This window comes from Argopecten irradians, chromosome 4, assembly GCF_041381155.1.
Source record: "Argopecten irradians isolate NY chromosome 4, Ai_NY, whole genome shotgun sequence".
NCBI classification, from domain to species: Eukaryota; Metazoa; Mollusca; class Bivalvia; order Pectinida; family Pectinidae; genus Argopecten; species Argopecten irradians.
Window position 1 is genome coordinate 28,583,787 of NC_091137.1, and position 22,791 is coordinate 28,606,577.

The 22,791-nt window shown below is 36.4% G+C and overlaps 1 protein-coding gene and 1 long non-coding RNA gene across 6 annotated transcripts in view; one reads left to right on the forward strand and one right to left on the reverse strand.

Annotated features, from left to right (window-relative positions):
* LOC138321188 (neuronal calcium sensor 1-like) overlaps positions 1-21,862 on the reverse strand; it is a 57,291-nt gene extending 35,429 nt beyond the window's left edge. For 2 of the 3 annotated variants that reach the window (XR_011208293.1, XM_069264677.1), the window contains exons 1-3: positions 21,568-21,862; positions 21,325-21,349; positions 9,664-9,712 (exon numbers count right to left, since the gene is read on the reverse strand). Coding sequence is in view for 2 of the 3 variants with exons in the window: in XM_069264677.1 (XP_069120778.1) it covers positions 9,664-9,712; positions 21,325-21,349; positions 21,568-21,631 (138 nt within the window). In the remaining variant the exon portion in view is untranslated. Of the gene's footprint in view, positions 1-9,663; positions 9,713-16,260; positions 16,518-21,324; positions 21,350-21,567 lie in introns of those variants that run through there. The other variant, XM_069264678.1, reaches the window with a different exon arrangement.
* On the forward strand, positions 16,750-20,966 carry LOC138321189 (uncharacterized). Of its 3 annotated transcripts, XR_011208295.1 has the most exons (6): positions 16,752-17,095; positions 17,996-18,087; positions 18,302-18,394; positions 19,489-20,616; positions 20,661-20,711; positions 20,803-20,966. It is a non-coding gene; the product is annotated as an uncharacterized lncRNA (long non-coding RNA). The 3 variants fall into 3 exon arrangements; XR_011208294.1 differs by having other exon boundaries at positions 16,750-17,095; positions 19,489-20,711; XR_011208296.1 differs by lacking the exon at positions 20,661-20,711 and having other exon boundaries at positions 16,757-17,095; positions 19,489-20,638; positions 20,848-20,961.
* Positions 21,863-22,791: the final 929 nt, after the last annotated feature.

Here is a 22,791-nt window from a genome sequence, read left to right on the forward strand (position 1 = left end):
TACAATGCTTGAACACGGATCTTTAGTTTTGATGTCAAATACATATTTATTTGGATCTAATAACAAGAGATCCCAGAGGAATCTTGGCGCCCACCAAAGAATGATCTACGTCTGACAATGGAAAGAGGATCTTTTCTCTGCTTTTCAAACTTTTACTACACTACATTTGAAATTTGAGAAAGATCCTTTCAGTACTTTCTGAGATATATAGCACTAACAAACTTCAACTATCAAAATCCAAGATGGCTGCCTGGCGGCCATCTTGCTGACCAATCGGTCCCAAAAAGCAATATGCACAACTTGGGCCCTAGGGGAACCTACATATGAAATTTGAGAGATATCCATTCAGTACTTTTTGACAAATAGCGGTAACAAACTTTACCTTTCAAAATTCAAAATGGCTGACTGGTGGCCATCTTGCTGACCGATCTGACCCAAAATGCAATATGCGCAACTAGGGCCCTAGGGGAACCTATATGTGAAATTTGAGAGAGATCCCTTCTGTGCTTTTGAAAAAATAGCGATAACAAACTTTATCTATCAAAATCCAAAATTGCTGACTGGTGGCCATCTTGCTGACCAATTGGTCCCAAAATGCAATATGCACAACTAGGGCCCTAGGGGCACCTACATATGAAATTTGAGAGAGATTCCTTCAGTACTTTCAGAGAAATAGCGGTACCAAACTTTAACTGTCAAAATCCAAGACGGCTGCCTGGTGGCCATCTTACTGACTGATCGATCGGTTCAAAAATGCAATATGTACAACTAGGGTCTAGGGAAACCTTCATATGAAATTTGAGAGATTCCTTCAGTACTTTCAGAGCAATAGCTTAACTTAAACTATCAAAATCCAAGATAGCTGCCTGACGGCCATCTTGTTGACTGATTGGTCCCAAAATGCAATATGCACAACTAGGGCTCTAGGGGAACCTACAAATGAAATTTTCTCTTCAGCTCTTTCGGAGAAATAGCAGTAACAAGAAATGATAACGGATGGAAAGATGGGTGGACGGATGGAAGGACAGACGACAGACCACGGATGAAAAGCAATTTGAATAGCCCATCATCTGATGATGGTGGACTGAAAACTCTTTTTATCATTATTCTGAAATCTGTCAACTTATGACGCAAAATCTTATGGAAGCTTGAACTACAAATAGTCCTAACCTGCACTGCGTTTGTATTCATTCATCATTGCAATTTCGCTAATTTGAATGCAACTCCTCTCCCATTGACTACATAGGGGCATATGTATTTTAGACCCAATATTTATTGCATTAGGTCACAAACAAACTGGCGTTTTTTTAAAACTCAAGAAATACTGATTGTAACACACTTTGTAACATATAGAGTCAAATTAAAACAGCGCAGGTAGCTGACCTATACAAAACACCAAAGATAACCAAATCTAACCTAATTAAGATGTTTGTAGGATATTCTGTAAATGTTAACAGTGCTAGCTGCCAAAATAGATAACTTTATAACAGTATATATATATAAAATTATCATTAATTTGTTATTAAAGGCTATGAATCCATTGATCAACATTAGACTTGGACCTTACACATTACCAATAAGAAATAGCAGGTAACAAGTTTACCCCTTTAAGATAATTATCACAATCATAATTGGTAACCTTCAAAGGAATTTGTAGGCTTTAAGTGCAGTTTAATTGTAGATTTATATATTATTCATATACAGCACGTGCTATGTAATTAAGTAACTGTACGATAATTACTGCGTAGTCCGTCAGTTATAGGTACACACATTTCACCCCAATGATCATACGTCCAACACAAGCTGTACTGTTGCAGTAGAATATATTACGTTACCAAATTACCCCACCGTCTCGCCGGCCAGGGGGATCCTGTATTGTAGATATTTCAAAGGCAGTTCTCGTCTAACAATGCTCTGCTATGCTGGAGTAGCTATGCGGTCAACAGACCTAAGAGGTGACGAAGTATGCGCCATACCAGTGACATTATTTGTGTCTTTCATTTTGTAATCGTGTAATTTGTTGATAACTTGACGAGCCACAAACTATAGTTTATAGTATGGAGGCTGTCCAAGCCCTAGGGTGGAGGGTACTATACAGTCCCTACTTTTAGACTGGAGTTAGAGTCCACAGCATATAGAGTTTCATAAAGTATAGTTATAAGATCATATAATGTGACAAAAGATAAGTCAAGGCAAAGGTAGCAATGCTGACTCAATAGTTTAATTTATTTGTGTTTGAGGGTTTTAATTTCATATTAAACAGCAAGGATCATTTAAGGACATGTCAGGTCTAAGAGTTGGAGGAATTAGTTAATACTTTCTGATGTTAGGTCTAACATGTCCTATATACAGCCAGGGTCATCCAAGGATGTGCCAAGGTTAAATTGAGGATAAAAGTCAGAGTACTTGGAGGAAAAACAATGACCATTGGTCCGTACCTGGCAACTGCACCACATGGGATTTAAACATGCAACTCAAAGGTGTTGGGCTAGTGGTCAGACACCTTAACTACTTAGCCTACATGGTCCTGAGGTAGAGGGCTAGTGACAAATTATCAGACACCTTAACCACTCAACCACCACAACCAAGAGGTGGAGGGCTAGTGGTAAGTTGTCAGACACCTTAACCATTTAGTCTATACATGGTTCTGAGGTGGAGGGCTAGAGGTAGGTTAATTGTCAGACACCTTAACCACTCGACCACCACAACCCAGAGATGGAGGGCTAGTGGTATATTGTCAGACACCTTAACCACTCGGCCTACATGGTCCTGAGTTGGAAGGCTAGTAGTGGTAGATTGTCAGACATCTTAACCACTTTCCTACATGGTCCTGAGGTGGAGGGTTAGTGATAGATTGTCAGACACCTTAACCACTTTCCTACATGATCCTGAGGTGGAGGATTAGTGATAGATTGTCAGACACCTGAACCACTTTCCTACATGGTCCTGAGGTAGAGGGTTAGTGATAGATTGTCAGACACCTTAACCACTTTCCTACATGGTCCTGAGGTGGAGGATTAGTGATAGATTGTCAGACACCTTAACCACTTACCTACATGATCCTGAGGTGGAGGATTAGTGATAGATTGTCAGACACCTGAACCACTTTCCTACATGGTTCTGAGGTAGAGGGTTAGTGGTAGATTGTCAGACACTTGAACCATTTGGCCTACATGATCCAGAGGTGGATGACTAGTGGTATATTGTCAGACATCTTAACCACTCAGCTCCACAGTCCTTGGCTGGTGGTTTATACATTGATGCTGACTTTATGATGAAAGTCTTTATGCTTATAATTTCTTAAGTAATTTTGACATTTTTAAGAAAAAAAAACAAACAATATTCTGTCTTCTGGTATGTAGATATCATGATTCCAAGTTACAAATATATTGTCATTGACATTCTTAAAAAGTTATATATAACTTCCAATGTCATAACAAGTATACTTCTAATCATATTCAGAGAATTAACAAATCAAAAATTAAGCTTATAATAGTGGATTATAGGTCCTATTTAAGGCTGAGTTACGTCCTTAAAACCAGTCCAGTTTAAAGTACAAGTCACCTGTACTTGGCACACAACTTGAAGATATTATAAAAGGAATTTTCTTCATTTCAAATAAATGTCTTACATATCATGTATCATTTATCAAACAAATTTTCACCTGTCAATATCTGTTACTGGATTAGAGGACATGACAATGTGAAACCTTTATAGGGGAGGCTGGGTGAGGCCCGTGTAGATTTACAGGTGTCAGCCAGGTATTGTCACACAATCGTTATAGATTGATCATTAAAATCTATACCATTATAAACTAATCTGTATTCCACCTCAGGTGTAATATCATGTTGTTGATATCCATATCCTGATGAGGGTGCTGTAAACGAGCGGGCCAGATTTAGGTCCACATTGTGTCAGGCCTGTAGCCATTGTTAGAGGATTCTAATCATCATATTTATCAATCAGCTATCAGATGTTATGTTTTATATCAAGTTTCTACTAACGTCAGTAGTACAGACGACAACAGAATGATAAGATTGAGGCCTAGCTCTGTATAAATAGTCGACAGACGGTCCCACGCTACTGGGTGGCAGAGTGAGTAGTCAGATATCAATACATAACATGATAAGAAAATCCAATCACTCGCAGGATCTAATAACATATTACACAGATTCACAGAGGATCACATATTGGACAAAAATTCATATTCTGCCTTCACTCTAACTGTCAAAAAATGTCTGTCTGTCATCCAGCATTATATTATCACAGCTACACTGAAACCATGAAAATCGGTAACATCTTTGCTATCCAGATATCATTATTTAGATCATCTGACACTACAAAAATAGGAGTGCCTTTGGGTGATTAACGAATCTCTGGTGGTCAAATGGTCATGTCACACAATCATGGGGGCATCAATTGTATAATGTCCACGTATTACAAAGGTGCCACTATACTCATTAATGTCCATACTACACAGGGTGTCATACTACACAGGGTGCCATACTACATAGGGTGTCATCACTCATTAATGTCCATACTACACAGGGTGTCATACTACACAGGGTGCCATACTACCTAGGGTGTCATAACTCATTAATGTCCATACTACACAGGGTGTCATACTACACAGGGTGCCATACTACATAGGGTGTCATAACTCATTAATGTCCATACTACACAGGGTGTCATACTACACAGGGTGCCATACTACCTAGGGTGTCATAACTCATTAATGTCCATACTACACAGGGTGCCATACTACCCAGGGTTTCATAACTCATTAATGTTCATACTACACACGGTGTCATACTACACAGGGTGCATTACTACCTAGGGTGTCATAACTCATTAATGTACATACTACACAGCGTGCCATACTACATAGGGTGTCATAACTCATTAATGTACATACTACACAGGGTGTCATACTACACAGGGTGCCATACTACATAGGGTGTCATAACTCATTAATGTCCATACTACACAGGGTGTAATAACTCATTAATGTCCATACTACACAGGGTGTAATAACTCATTAATGTCCATATTGCAGAGTGTCATACTACACAGGGAGTCACATTACACAGGGTGTCATACTACAGTATCATAACTCATTAATGTAAATACTACACAGGGTGTCATGCTACACAGGATGTCATAACTCATAAATATCCATACTACACGGGGTGTCATAACTCATTAATGTCCATACTACCACACAGGGTGTCACATAACACAGGATGTCATACTACACAGGGTGTCATACTACATAGGGTGTCATACTACACGGGGTGTCATACTACACAAGTTGTCATACTACACGGGGTGTCATACTACACAAGTTGTCATACTACACAGGGTGTCATACTACACAGGTATCATAATTCATTAATGTCTATACTACACAGGGTGTCATACTACACAGGTATCATAACTCATTAATGTCCATATTACACAGGGTGTCATACTACACAGGTATCATTACTCATTAATGTCCATACTACACAGGGTGTCATACTACACAAGTATCATAACTCATTAATGTCTATAATACACAGGGTGTCATACCACACAGGTATCATTATTCATTAATGTCTATAATACACAGGTGTCATACTACACAGGAATCATAACTCATTAATGTCCATACTACACAGGGTGTTATGCTACACAGGATATCAAAACTCATTAATGTCCATACTGCAGAGTGTCATACTAGACAGGATGTCATACTACAAAGGGTGTCATACTACACAAGTATCTACACATGGTGTCAAACTACATAGGGTGTCATACTACACAGGTATCATAACTCATTAATGTCCATACTACAAAGGGTGTCATACTACACAGGTATCATAACTCATTAATGTCTATAATACACAGGTATCATACTACACAGGTATCATAACTCATTAATGTCTATAATACACAGGTATCATACTATACAGGTAGCATTTGACTCCTATATGTCCATACCATAAAAGTATTATTACTACAATAATACTTCTTTATTGTATGTTTTACTACACAAGAATGTTGTCTGCAACAAGTCTTTTAGAGATGCCATGATCAGACAGGTCATTAAAAGTGGATATTTTATAAATACTCGGCAACAGAGATATCACCATTGGAAACTGCAAAATTTGCTAAACCGTCAGGGATTTCCCTCTGGTTTTAATTTTAGTAGTCCCAGGGTCTGCTAGGCTTGAAGTTTGTGAGTCCCTAATAAAAACATTGGAGTCTTTTTTTTTTAAATTTATTGTAGATCTTATAAAACTTTTTATGCTGTGTCAGAAAATATATCTTGTACTGTAATAACTGTGCATGATTTTGAAAAATAGACAATTATTGATTCTACTTCATCTAATTGACATGTAATTTTCTTTTTAAATTCATTCCACATTGAGTCCAAAGAACTCCCATCATTTTATTTAAGGAGTCCCTAAGCATTTTTGTGCGTCAGAGACACAGAAAACCTGCATCAGGGAAATCCCTGAGCGTACTAAAGAAAACGTAGTGATAGACACTTCTACCGGTATACATGAATTTTGATCTTGAAACATAATAAAGGCTGTTCATTTAGACTGTTTACTATGGCCAGTATCTTATTTATCTTACTGTTATAAAATATATCAAAACTTTAATTTTAACAATATTTGGTATAATAATACATTTTTGGCACTATGTGTCAGTATGGTGAGAGTTATTTCCCCTTGGGTTACATTACACCCTAATGCAGGTAAAATTATCCTCACTATTAACATAATTCTGAATATATACTTCCACATATCCAATATATGGCCCTAATTGGGTATTATTACTCAGTAATATTCACACAGACTATATCCCAGCTAGGCAGGGTACTTGATCTTAAGAACCTAGAAATGCCTTTTAAAACATGAATTCCTGGCCTCGTTCCTAGATCAGGATGGGATATGGGATTGGATGGAGCAGACATCCATAATGCCTACCTTTCCCCAAACATCCAGACTGGCAAGACCATGTCACCAGAGAAAAGAAATATTCATGTAAATAAATAATATTTACCTTGTCATATCAAAACCTAGGTTTAATAACGACAAGAAAGCAGTTTATGTTTCTCCAGAATAAATTACACAGACTCGGCCCTATATTATAATCAGGTCAATAGCATTTAAATAGATCTGCAAACCTCAAGAAGGTCAAGGTTATCCAATGCTATTCACATCTAACTCTACCAATCTGAAGAAGGCTTAATTGCTATTTGAAGCAAAAATCAAAATATCAAATCACCGGATTATCACACTTCATTTAAAACTATTCAGCCAGTAATAAAACCTATTTCAACCAAATTAGTGAAAAGGAAAAGATAGGTAGAGTGAATTTGAAGACTAATTCATGCAGTAATCTGCCCTGGGCCTTGACTTGTTTTTTCATTCAATTTAAAGACTACATGGTAAGTTAGATATGAATATGGTTAAGTTAAGTGTATGATGTGTCGAGACGTACCGTCACTACATCCTAACATATCCGTTCATATTCATTGGGAAGATTAATGCCCGATTTTGATACATCTTTTCAATTTTAATCTATTAAACATTGGACAAGTACCAATGGCTTTCTTTCATACTCTGAAATATATTTTATTGTCAATAGGGCAACTCTGTCGGATTTTAGATTATTAAAATTTTTATTTTGATATTGGTTGTCACCTTATTTAATAGTATACAGATTCAAGCTCATGATCTGAATTATTTTCAGTATTTAATAAGTAAAAAGGAATGGATAGCCTAGTAAAATAAATAAAGAGTAAACCAGTAAAGTGATCTACCCCAGGGATATATAAGCTTGTTTTTATTCTTATTAAGCCACGTGTAAAGTTAGGTATGACTATGAAGTAATTAGGTGTATGATGTAATTGCGACATCCCTAAACATATCCCTCTATATTCATGGGAGAAATCAATGCCTAGTTTAATTCTGATCCTTTCATTTTCAAATTTTAAAAGTTAGATAGGCATTGATGGTTTTTCTTTATAGGTGTACCATTTCTATTTTTTACATTTTTATATTTTAATTGGCTGGCCATATGACCCCTGATAACGTATTTGACCAAATAAAAAATTGAAAAAAATGAGGTTCTTAAGTAAACAGACTTTGGACTAGCCTTTCATAAACTCATTGCACAAAATATACCATAAATCAAATATAGAAACTAAGGTTTTCATATTTTCAGTCTGCATATAATTTAATGTTGGTGAAAGTACTCAATGACTCAATAAGGGGGTTCATTGTACAATGAGTCTTTATTATCTGAAATTTGTTTTTCATAATCATTGCTGTAGATTAGTTTTTGGAAGGCTCACCCTTCTTTTTCTTTGAAAGGCAGACAGTCTAGGTAAAGACTGATATAATGATAATAATAAAGATAGTTAGTTTTTATGTGCAGTTTATAAGCTCACTAATAGGTGGACCTATATATTCCAATTACAAATTATGTTCCAGGTATAATGCTTTTTTCTTCAATGTTGGTCAAAATCAAAATGTAGATCACAATTACCATACCTGGTTTTGGTATGTGACACACTGCCTCACCTTGGACCAATATATCAAAGATTGGGTGATTGGATGGTGTAGTGGTTAAGCCACTCGCCTTTCACTTAGCCGGCCTGAGTTCGATCCCGGCACGGACGTGAAAAGGTCTGGGGTCAACTACCGGATCACATGGGTTTTCTCCAGGCACTCCAGTTTCCTCCAACTCGACACTTTGTGCGCTTTCATCCGGGCCATCGAAAGTGATTTGTATAAGTTGTATAACTTGTTTCGCAATCGTTGTTATAATAGGTTGCTTAGGTTATAATAACAGGAATGTGGTACCACATATCTGTCATTAAATAAACAAAATTGGGGATAGATTTGTTCACAAGAACTAACTAGGAATTAGAATTCCAATTTAATTAAAAAAACAAATGTAATATCAGTTTCCATTTCTACACTGACATTGTGCTTTTGTTCTAATGCTGTTATGTAAAATTAACTGATATTGGATTGTAATAACTGACTAAGACGAGAAATTTATTCATAAAGTATAAACTGAATTATCCCCAATCAACACCAGGTAATAAATGAACAAGGTCAGATCATTTATTTTTAATATAAAGGGCAATAACTCTTACTGTGTGTGTGCTTGAACAGTACTGATTACCTTTAGTGGTAAGGGTATGTAAGACCTGATTCTCTTGACTACATTCCCTGACAGTCACACATATGTCTGCATATTAAATTGGCCTCTCTATCTTCTTAAAGTAATTAAGATTTATATTTTTCTCAACAGTTCATCTGGTATGTTATTGAACTTCCAGGTTGTTTTTCTGTCTTAGTGTTATAGGAACAATGTCTGTCCTAAATAATTCAGGAAACTACCAATTTTCAGAAACAATTTGATGGAGAAAATAATTATTATCATTATAAGATGTTACGTGTATGGTATGTGCCTGTTTATCAGATTTGCATCTTGACAACATGTTATTGTCACACATCCTAAATACTGTTGGTCAAGTAGGAGTACTCTATCTAATAATAGAGTTATCTCCCCTTTTCATGAATACTTTTCAGAAATTAAGACTTATTATACTTGCCTCATATCATATATAATTAATCAATGAACCAGATAACTTACCTCCTTTCTCAGTATGCCACTGGGACAGTCTCGCATGAAGTCTCTGTACCTATAATAAGAAAACAATATATTACAAACTCTAGTTCCTTAATAATTTTTAGTCTGAGTTGCTTGATTTTATGAACTACATGTAAATAACTTTTGGGTTTGATTCTTAAATTACAGTGGAACTTGGTTGATACGAACTCGGATAATTAAAAAACCGGTTTAATACGAAGTACATGTACTTTGACGGTCCCGGCCAAATTCCCTCTTTATATTTGTTTAAAGAACTCAGAAAATTCGAATTAAAAAAACTCAAAGAACTTGGATAATATGAAGTAAATTTTGGGTCCGAATGACAAATATCATACATAAAATGTTCTTTTAACTTGAAATGAGATTTTATGGACAACAATATCGCCGAAAATGCTAATTTCTTTTTCATAAATCTGCCGTAGAACGGTTTTCAAAATATATATCTCAGTTATATTGTTATAATTTTGCAATTTCCATCGGCGATTTTGACATCCCTCTTGTTCACATTGTTTTAACACATTGAACTAGTCTATTATATACCAAAAAAAGAGATCGTCAGTAAACAATAAAAAGAACTCGCTTAATTCGAACACTTGGATAACTCGAAGTTTTATCTTGGTCCCTTCGAGTTCGTATTAACTGAGTTCCACTGTATATAAGTGCAAAAATATGGGACTAAATGAGAACCTTGTTACATGGCCACCAGTACTCATCTGACTATCACATCACATTTTTGATAACATTGACAGAGTTATCTTTCTTGGTAATTATAATCAGCTATTATTGTCTTACACTTTAAAATTGTGAAAGTTCTTCCACTTATAGGCTGATATTACATAATCATGGCAATGGTCTCTTTCTGACACATTTGGGCAGTTAAAGTTGTATGGTCTATCACTTTCGCTCTTTTTGTCATAGTGAAAACTGTTTAAGTGTTATTCACATTTTTCCCCGTCTGTCCGAGGTTTAAACTTTCTACTTTTACCACTTTTTATATAGTTGCAGCACTGGAAGTATTTTTAATTATAGAAGTAAAAAAATTTTTTTAACGTGTACACATCAACAAGAGATCCCAGAGGGATCTTGGCGCCCACCAAAGATTGATCTATGTCTGACAAATGAAAGAGGGATCTTTTCTCTGCTTTTCAAACTTACACTTCTTTTTTCTGCTTTTCAAACTTTAAACTATCAAAATCCAAGATGGTGATCGCAAAATGCAATAGGCAGAACTAGGGTCCTAGAGGAACCTACATATGATATTTGAGAACAATCCCTTCAATACTTTCTGAGAAATAGCGGTAACAAACTTTAACTATCAAAATCCAAGATAGTCACCGGTCGGCCATCTTGTTGACCGATCAGTCCCAAAATGCAATATGCACAACTGGGGTCCTAGGGGAACCTACATATGAAATTTGAGAACAATCCCTTCAATACTTTCTGAGAAATAGCGGTAACAAACTTTAACTATCAAAATCCAAGATGGCTACCTGGCGGCTATCTTGTTGACCGATCAGTCCCAAAATGCAATATGCACAACTGGGGTCCTAGGGGAACCTACATATGAAATTTGAGAAAGATCCCTTCAGTGCTTTCTGAGAAATAGCGGTAACATACTTTAACTATCAAAATCCAAGATGGCTACCTGGCAGCCATCTTGTTGACTGATCAGTCCCAAAATGCAATATGCACTACTAGGGTCCTAGGGGAACCTACATATGAAATTTGAGAACAATCCCTTCAATGCTTTCTGAGAAATAGCCGTAGCAAACTTTAACTATCAAAATCCAAGATGGCTGCTGGTCGGCCATCTTGTTGACCGATCAGTCCCAAAATGTAATATGCAGAACTAGGGTCCTAGAGGAACCTACATATGAAATTTGAGAACAATCCCTTCAATACTTTCTGAGAAATAGCGGTAACAAACTTTAACTATCAAAATCCAAGATGGCCACCGGTCGGCCATCTTGTTGACCGATCAGTCCCAAAATGCAATATGCACAACTGGGGTCGTAGGGGAACCTACATATGAAATTTGAGAAAGATCCCTTCAGTACTTTCTGAGAATTAGCGGTAACAAACTTTAACTGTCAAAATCCAAGATGGCGGCTGGTCGGCCATCTTGTTGACCGATCAGTCCCAAAATGCAATATGCACAACTGGGGTCCTACGGGAACCTACATATGAAATTTGAGAAAGATCACTTCAATACTTTATGAGAAATAGCGGTAACAAACTTTAACTATCAAAATCCAAGATGGCTGCCTGGCGGCCATCTTGTTGTTGACCGATCAGTCCCAAAATACAATATGCACTACTAGGGTCCTAGGGGAACCTACATATGAAATTTGAGAAAGATCCCTTCAGTGCTTTCTGAGAAATAGCGGTAACAAACTTTAACTATCAAAATCCAAGATGGCTACCTGGCGGCCATCTTGTTGACCGATCAGTCCCAAAATGCAATATGCACTACTAGGGTCCTAGGGGAACCTACATATGAAATTTGAGAAAGATCACTTCAGTACTTTCTGAGAATTAGCCGTAACAAACTTTAACTATCAAAATCCAAGATGGCGGCTGGTCGGCCATCTTGTTGACCGATCAGTCCCAAAATGCAATATGCACAACTAGGGTCCTAGGGAACCTACATATGAAATTTGAGAAAGATCCCTTCAGTACTTTCTGAGAAATAGCGGTAACAAACTTTAACTATCAAAATCCAAGATGGCTACCTGGCGGCCATCTTGTTGACCGATCAGTCCCAAAATGCAATATGCACTACTAGGGTCCTAGGGGAACCTACATATGAAATTTGAGAAAGATCACTTCAGTACTTTCTGAGAATTAGCCGTAACAAACTTTAACTATCAAAATCCAAGATGGCGGCTGGTCGGCCATCTTGTTAACCGATCAGTCCCAAAATGTAATATGCACAACTAGGGTCCTAGGGGAACCTACATATGAAATTTGAGAACAATCCCTTCAATACTTTCTGAGAAATAGCGGTAACAAACTTTAACTATCAAAATCCAAGATGGCTGCCTGGCAGCCATCTTGTTGACCGATCAGTCCCAAAATACAATATGCACAACTAGGGTCCTAGGGGAACCTACATATGAAATTTGAGAAAGATCCCTTCAGTACTTTCTGAGAAATAGCGGTAACAAACTTTAACTATCAAAATCCAAGAGGGCGGCTGGTCGGCCATCTTGTTGACCGATCAGTCCCAAAATGCAATATGCACAACTGGGGTCCTACGGGAACCTACATATGAAATTTGAGAAAGATCACTTCAATACTGTATGAGAAATAGCGGTAACAAACTTTAACTATCAAAATCCAAGATGGCTGCCTGGCGGCCATCTTGTTGACCGATCAGTCCCAAAATACAATATGCACTACTAGGGTCCTAGGGGAACCTACATATGAAATTTGAGAAAGATCCCTTCAGTGCTTTCTGAGAAATAGCGGTAACAAACTTTAACTATCAAAATCCAAGATGGCTACCTGGCGGCCATCTTGTTGACCGATCAGTCCCAAAATGCAATATGCACTACTAGGGTCCTAGGGGAACCTACATATGAAATTTGAGAAAGATCACTTCAGTACTTTCTGAGAATTAGCCGTAACAAACTTTAACTATCAAAATCCAAGATGGCGGCTGGTCGGCCATCTTGTTGACCGATCAGTCCCAAAATACAATATGCACAACTAGGGTCCTAGGGAAACCTACATATGAAATTTGAGAAAGATCCCTTCAGTACTTTCTGAGAAATAGCGGTAACAAACTTTAACTATCAAAATCCAAGATGGCTACCTGGCGGCCATCTTGTTGACCGATCAGTCCCAAAATGCAATATGCACTACTAGGGTCCTAGGGGAACCTACATATGAAATTTGAGAAAGATCACTTCAGTACTTTCTGAGAATTAGCCGTAACAAACTTTAACTATCAAAATCCAAGATGGCGGCTGGTCGGCCATCTTGTTGACCGATCAGTCCCAAAATGTAATATGCACAACTAGGGTCCTAGGGGAACCTACATATGAAATTTGAGAAAGATCCCTTTAGTACTTTCTGAGAAATAGCGGTAACAAACTTTAACTATCAAAATCCAAGATGGCTGCCTGGCGGCCATCTTGTTGACCGATCAGTCCCAAAATGCAATATGCACAACTAGGGTCCTAGGGGAACCTACATATGAAATTTGAGAAAGATCCCTTCAGTACTTTTAGAGAAATAGCGGTAACAAGAATTGTTAACGGACGGACGGACGGACGGACGGACGGACGGGACGGACGGAAGGACGGACGGACGGACGGACGGACGGACGGACGGACGGACGACGGACCACGGACGAAAGGCGATTTGAATAGCCCACCATCTGATGATGGTGGGCTAAAAATAAGCTCGAAAGATGTCGAATCATTCCGAACTCTTCCGAACATCGTCGCGACAATCTCGAAGTAACACGAGAGATGTGAAACTAAATGTCAACAATTTTTTTTCATAAACAAAACACGTGGTCGACCTCAGCAGACTCTATCTACAAAGAAAATTATGCATGCACATTACAATATTTGATACACACAATATTGAATTACGGCAATGTGTGAGTTAGATGTTTCAAATACTCACTTTGTGGACATATACCAGCACGATTTGCTCATATTAGCCAGAAGGAAAACGTAAATAAACACATGTGCGCTTACGCTAGTAACCTGGATCACCACGTGCAGGACGTGTGGACAGAAGTCACGTGGTACGATTCGGAATGCCGACAAAAGCCGAAGGTACTGAACATGGCGGTTTTGAAGGCGCTGTATTCAGAACCAGAAATATATGATCCCTAGATTTCGGCGCTCTTATAGGCCTACATATTCTTTTTGGGAGCTTAATCAATAAGTTACATGTGCATGTTCAAATATCAAATGTTTAAGCAATATATCGTTACAGTGAAAATTATCAGAAATACAACTTTAACGTTTAAATGGTAATAATCATGACTAATAAGTTGTAGGATTTTGGGATAGCTATCCCCCTTTTTCTTAAATAGTTTAGATACATATATTTAAACAGCAGTAATATTATTACTATGGGTTTGTTTGTAGGAACTAAATAGTAATATATGATAACTACACAGAATATTTAAATGTATATGGCGGGAGAGGGGATCACCTCCCCTTCTCTATGTGTGAGCTTTACCCAGGGGAAAAATAGGTACTTTGAGGTATACCTAAAGTGTACCTAAAGGCTACCTAAAAAGTACCTATCAGAATAGGTACGTTTTAGGTATACCTAAAAGATACCTATGGTTTTTGAGATATACCTAAAATGTACCCGATTTGGACTTTGAAATTCTCAAAGTACCTAAAAACATACCCAATTTGGACTTTGAAATTCTCAAAGTACCTAAAACATACCCAATTTGGACTCTGAAATTCTCAAAGTACCTAAAACATACCCAATTTGGACTCTGAAATTCTCAAAGTACCTAAAATGTGCCTATGGTGGACTTTGAATATTTTAGAAATACCTATAATGTACCTAGTTTCAACTTAGTTTTTTTTTAGACTACCTAAAATGTGCCTCATATTGACTTCATTTCTGAATGTTACAAAGTACCTAAAATGTACCTATTTTTGACTTAGGATTTTTCCATGCCAGGTCCAAGTATCTGAAATATGTTAGGATGGAGTAATATGTGACTATGATAAATTGATTGATGTACATATTAAGACTTGAATATATTCTACATTCTCAAATGTACTTCTTTCCTGTGTTTTCTGTGCATTAAATTACATGTAGTCTTGCAATTGGATGTGTCAAATTTCCTCAGAAATTTTCGTTTAATTATCTTCAAATATATAATCATTATTTATAAACAATAATACTATAAATTCATTATTTTTCCTTTTCAACATTTGTATAATCTTCTGTTCATCATTTAATCACAGTTATTTGAAAATTATAAGAAACAAATATGCTTGTGGTTTATGACGGTAATCAAAATCACAGGGCATTTGTAAACATGTAAACAAGGACGTATATGAGAAGGATAAGTCACACTGGGTTTTGGGGAAGTCCAAGGCAGGCGCTTTTGTGTTTGTGCACTGACCGTGACGTTGGCGACGACGATTTTCCTTTGAGGGTTACCGTCTTACTTTCTGAAGCGGTGCTGTCATTTCATGAGCTGTCGATTTTTTTAACGAAAATTTAAGACATATCCCCTAAACATTCCGTCTTTAAAGCAAGTTATAAACGTCGTGAAATTTAATAAACTTTACAATGGTGTTTCGTTTAGCTCGATAAGACAAGTATTTGTTGAGAAAAACGGTTTTTATTCCCGGTTCATAAGCGTCTCGCGTGGTGTTTAGTAATGTAAGGAGACAGACACGAATCCTTCTCACTTATAAATCCTTGATGTAAATTTTCACACCTGCATTGGCATTGACATAAATCTTCCCAAACGTGGCCAATTTTAAAATTGTTTCACATCTTACAGGATGTAATAAAACCATGTTTAGAACATTATGAAATAATTTTGATGACTTTCAGAACAGATTTACGTCAAAATACCTGTAATATTGGTGTGTTGAAATCCAGATTGAGATCGATGTACTTGCAAAATAAATCCTTTAAATTTACATACAATTAAACAACTATCCATACATTCCATTAAAAGGGGTCTGGGGCCCATTATCCAGCTTGGATTAAACAAACACTCTACTTTATAGGTATGGAAATTATCGTTCAAATTAGTGATAAACACACGTGTAGTGAACATGTTCTCCAAGCTTCATGCCGTAAACCGATATGTATACAGTAAACAATTTTGTCGTAAATAGCTAGTCAGACCGATACTTGTGAGTAAATATTCTTTCCATTATAATAATACCAGGAATACTTTATTTATTTACTTTCATCAATCATCAACATCAAAATTGGTCGAAATATTTGTGCTGAAAGCTTCACTGACTGACTGAGTCTAAGGCATTGTCTGCATGCCGGAAACCAACAGTAAACACCGTTGTAGTAAATACGCTGTCGCTGATTAAATTATCTTTCTACTAGAATAACACCAGAAACACTTCAGTTATACAATTAAATCAATTAACAACTTCACCAGTTGAAATATTTGCCGAAAGTCTCACGGAGACAAGGATTTGTTTATGATGTACAGGGGAATCCCGGCCGGGGAATCCCCTTTGTTAATCACGTGACTTTTCGCGGGAAAATAGAGGAAGGTGTTTACGGAAGTATTTGAAAATGTAAACAACCCAGGCTCTCCTTTGCCGTGCCTACAGACGATGTTTTTGTCCTGTATACCACAGAAAATCAACTTGATGGGGGTTTATTTCATGCCTGTTAGCTGATTCATCAATCACGGCAAGTTTAATATGTCAGAATTCAGGTACGTTTTCAATTTTCACCGTAGCTCAAATTACCGGTTACAAGCAGCAGGTTGTAAATTTTAAAAATATCACAGAACCAAAATTTCTTGTTTTGGTAAATAAATAAGTCGTATAACTACTGAAAGCATGGCTTAGATTATTAGTATACCAAGTATTTCATGAATTTTGGACATAATTTAGATGAGTTTGAACGATTTTGATTGTTTATTATTATTATTTTTGAATTCACGGTTTGAGAAGAAAATATGTAGGCCTACTGACGTACTGTCTATTTGTTCTTTAGCTCAAAAAGTGTCTTTTATGGGTTTTGGTATGCAAGTTGTGATGTTTTGCACACCATATACTATTATTGAATTAAAAAATGTAACTTGTAATATTAATATATATCTGGACGTTGTCTTCATGCTGGCAACAGAAAAGTAGGTCTCATCAATAATCGTCACCGACATTGAAAAGAAAGAGAATGCCCGGGTAATTTTCCTTAATATTCTGTTAAACAAAGCTGCAAAACTTTGATGATTGAAAGCTGTTACAAATATGCATGGAATATTTTGAAATACAAAGCATTTTATGGGTCCATATTTGCATGTAATTGGCTGGATTTTGATTAATTAAAATTATAATTCAAATATAAATATGTGAAATTTATTTTTAAATTGGATACATAGTCTTATATGAATAAAGAAATCAAGCTATAGAAAGTAGAAGATATATATTTATCTTCAATTTGTACATAAATATGAAATTAAAATTTATTTGTTTATATTTTGGAATTTTATATACAGTATATTTCATATTTATGGTTCTAATGATTTAGTATTTATCTTGGTGAAATTTACTTCTTGATGTATATATGATGCTTCCAATTAACTTGTAATGATTCATATAATTTTTTCCAGGAATATCAGAATGGGCCATGGTGAGGAAAGAAGAAAACAATCACAAGTTAGACTGATAATTGGAGATTTGCACCAATCAGACAATTTCATTGGTAAAAATACTCATAAATATGGAAATGAATTGTGAATTATCAATGTTTGTGTGCAAAAGCAACGAATCAATTCATTCACAAATCTAAATGAATTAAAATATTAATTGAAATGATGATAATTCTAATTGAGAAACCACTAACATATTACATCATTCTTATAATTATTATAATTGGTCGCTATCCTTCATTCATTTTTTTTTTTTACTTTCATCAGGTAATACTGCTGTGTGCATTGGAGTTAAAAAGTGGAGAAGACACTTCCCCCGGCATATACACTACAAAAGATGATTATATTAGGCGTGGTAATGTATGTAACAATTTTATTAAAAAAGATTAATTTCATGTACATGTAGGGTAAACTTCATGTTTAGTTTATTTTCAGTGTTGTATGCAAAGCAAATGTGACTTAAAGGTATTTAATAGTTAAATGAGGGGAAACAATTTAAAAAAAAAAAAAAAACTAAAATATCCTTTTTGGTGATAAAAATCAATTCTTTATTAGGTAATGTTCTTTTTCAAAAACTTTTCCAGGTCCTAAATGTAAAATCAAGACCTTGATTTCAAAGGGTTATATGATCACTTATAACCTTGATTTCGCTGGAACATATCATAGCAAAACTGAAGGCAGTTCAAGAGAAAAAACTGACCAATCACAGGCCTGCAGCAGATCTAGAGATTTAGTGATGCTCAACTTCAAAGCCATGCAATGTACAGTTAGTTGAGTCTTTTGATGTATATCAAAGGACCAAACTATCTTCTCATCTGATGTCATACACAGAGCCTTCAGTTTCGCTATGACATATTCCCAGGGTGTAAAAGATTATAAGTGATCGTAACCCCTGGAAATCTAGGATGGGCCAAGTATTACTAGGCTCTTATACCTATACTTCAATTCACTGGAACTTCTTGGTTTATATCTGGTGGGTTATCATGACCTACATTGTGACCTTTGACATACATATACAACTAAGAATAGTCTAACATATTTACAGTAGGACTTTAGTTAATGGTGGAGATGTGGAATGGTAGTCTCATTGAAAGAAATTCTTGTTGACTGTTAAATCAAAATGTGTAAGCATTTGTTTCCCTAAGTTGAGTAAAACAATTTTTAATGAGCTTATTATAATAAAGCGTTTGATTGGTTAATAATAGCGGAAATTTCAATATGTCTGCATCCAATGATGTAAAGTGGCCTTGCTTCACATTTTGTTAACTCTTGTTAACTCCTTCTGAATGTTTGCATATCTAGAATGCCGTTGTTTAGATGGTGAAAACCATTCATCAAATCTTTCAAAAACTGTTTCAGTGTTAAATTGCATTACTGATTACATATTTCGATAACTACTGGTGTTTAGATCTTTTGGATTCCTGCATGTTTTAATATTACCATTATTCTTTCAGTAAACTCCAACAAGAATCACCAGAACAACTTATCCTGTGCAAATCCGTCCACATTGTGAAGAGATATATTCATCAGCTGCAATCGACATGGAAACACTGTACCCTTTCCCTAAGATTACATCGCCACATCCAGTGTCTTATGATGGATTAATTGATGTGAAAATGCTAAAAGGACATGGATAGTAAAGCTTTTGAAAATTACTGCATCGAACCGTGACTAATTTATTATCAAAAATATACATGTATCTTGAATGATGTATTCAACTATCAAAAATATTATGTTGATTATTTTTGTGACTTGCAATTGATCAGATTTGTTTTGTTTAAAAAGCAATTTTTAAAATTACAATAAACTTTTTAAATGTTTTCTATTTTCATATTTCTATATCATGTTTTTAATGAGTTGTGAGTTCATGTAGCTCTCGGGTACCTTTTAGGTAGCTTTCGGGTATGTTTTAGGTAGCTTTCGGGTATGTTTTAGGTAGCTTTCGGGTATGTTTTAGGTAGCTTTCGGGTACCTTTTAGGTAGCTTTCGGGTATGTTTTAGGTAGCTTTCGGGTATGTTTTAGGTAGCTTTCGGGTATGTTTTAGGTAGCTCTCGGGTACCTTTTAGGTAGCTTTCGGGTATGTTTTAGGTAGCTTTCGGGTACATTTTAGGTAGCTTTCGGGTATGTTTTAGGTACTTTCTGGTATGTTTTAGGTAGCTTTCGGGTAGGTTTTAGGTAGCTTTCGGGTATGTTTTAGGTAGCTTTCGGGTATGTTTTAGGTAGCTCTCGGGTACCTTTTAGGTAGCTTTCGGGTATGTTTTAGGTAGCTTTCGGGTATGTTTTAGGTAGCTTTCGGGTATGTTTTAGGTAGCTTTCGGGTACCTTTTAGGTAGCTTTCGGGTATGTTTTAGGTAGCTTTCGGGTACATTTTAGGTAGCTTTCGGGTATGTTTTAGGTAGCTTTCGGGTACATTTTAGGTAGCTCTCGGGTACCTTTTAGGTAGCTTTCGGGTATGTTTTAGGTAGCTTTTGGGTATGTTTTAGGTAGCTCTCGGGTACATTTTAGGTAGCTTTCGGGTATGTTTTAGGTACTTTGTATGTTTCGGGTATCTTTTAGGTATATTTCTCTGGGTATGTTTTAGGTAGCTTTCGGGTATGTTTTAGGTAGCTCTCGGGTACATTTTAGGTAGCTTTCGGGTATGTTTTAGGTACTTTGTATGTTTCGGGTATCTTTTAGGTATATTTCTCTGGGTATGTTTTAGGTAGCTTTCGGGTATGTTTTAGGCAGCTTTCGGGTACATTTTAGGTAGCTTTCGGGTATCTTTTAGGTAGTTCTCTGGGTATATCATAGGCAGCTTTCGGGTACTTTTTAGGCACATCATGCCACTAGGCACATATTAGGTATACCTAAACTGTGCCTAAAACATACCTAAAATGTACCTATATTGACTATATAAAACCCCTCATCATTCTCCCTCTTTTTCTTTCTTACCATAAAAGTACCTAAGGTATACCTTAGGTATACCTTAGGTACACCTAAAAAAGTACCTAAAAGGTACCTATTTTTCCTATGTGTGAGCTTTAATCCTGTTTGGCTCTTAAAACATTTTGAAACATCAATATTGCCATTTCTTACTTTTCAAACAACTAAAACAATACATTATTCATACAACTAGTAATATATAGGGAGTTGTCTCCCTTCCAATCAGCCAGTGTAATACCACTCTCCATAAATTGCTGACCAGTTATCTCCCCTTCTCAGGTGTATACAATTCAGCAACGGTAAATGTAATACGATATTTTAATGATTAACATCTGTGTGGTTTCTGGTGTGTGTTCTGGGTACTCACCACTGCTGGATCTCCCGCCTGTCAACTGTAAAATAAATTATACAGGTATCATATCATTACATTCTACCATGGGAATGGGTATCTTTAAGAAACACTAAACAAAATGCTTATCTGGTTTTAGAAAATAGGCATTTTCATCAATATTCAGCAAAAAATAAGCAGCCAAACGCCTTATCGTCGATATGTCATGACAACATACAGATAGGGATCTGTAGTCTCTCCTCTGGGGATATATCTACTTACAATAGGTAGACTCCAACAGATCTCTCAGCTCTGTTCCGTCTAACTTGCTCTGTTTCTTGCCCATTTTGAGGCATTGACAGAGTCTGCCATAAAAAAACTGTCACGCCGTCGGACAATTCATCTGCTTATCAATCCCGTGATCATCCCCTTGCACATCTACCGATTCCAGCAGCCGCCATATTTTAATTCCACTGATTGTCACATGTCACCATACCAAATCACGTGATTCAGCAGTACACCTCAGTCTCTGCAACTATTGGCGGGAAAATGCACAACATCTAATGATCTGTCTATATTAATATCACTGTCGATAAGTGTTTATTATTTATATACTCAATAATTGATTACACAGAGTGCGTGCAATGAAATGGCGAGTTAGCTTAAGCCTGCTTGGTAATGTACAGTTTCGATCAATCAGGCCAGGGGAACAGGCTCAGTTTGACTATCGCCATGTTGATTTTGAGATATTTTGTTTATTTATAATCGGCGATTGCTGACAGGTGTGGACAAAGATTCTGTGTGTATTGCTGAAGCTATAGTATTAGTAGTCCGTGTCATGTCTGTGAAGCTGATGCTTTATCGATTTCCTAAAAGTCGATCTGTCTTCATTAGTGAAGTACATGTGTTCCACTAGTGCCCTCGCATATGTTATACCCAGACAGAACATGCTAGCTGTATGTGTTGTTGTCACACAGCCCGTGGCCACAGGGACCTGAGAAAGTAACACCCAGACATCTATATTTAGATAGGGAGCCATATGCATATACAGCTTCTGTAATCCTTGCAATTGATTTAGCTAGTTCTAGCGTGTACTGTACATATGCAGCTGGAGCTGCTTTCCAATCATTTCCTGAACACTTGCTTTTTAACTTTCTATATGTGTGTTGTGTAACTAATTAAAACTTGATAAAAATATCAAGATAGAGACAGACCATTCAACCTGGATGGATCCTATGTCATGGAATAGGTCGAGTACAAGGTCTATTTACAATGTATATATAGATTCTAGTTTACTGATTTTATGCTAACGGTTACCAAGCTGAGGATGACTGATTTACAGCCTACATGACTCTATTGTTAGATTATATCAGATATTAGCAGTAAGTGATCTAGGATCAAACCACGTGTAAAATATGGCATATATATTCATGTTTTGGACAAAGGAGCCTATCGCCCTATTTGTGTTAACACGCATATTCACGATAACTACATCTACATAATGGA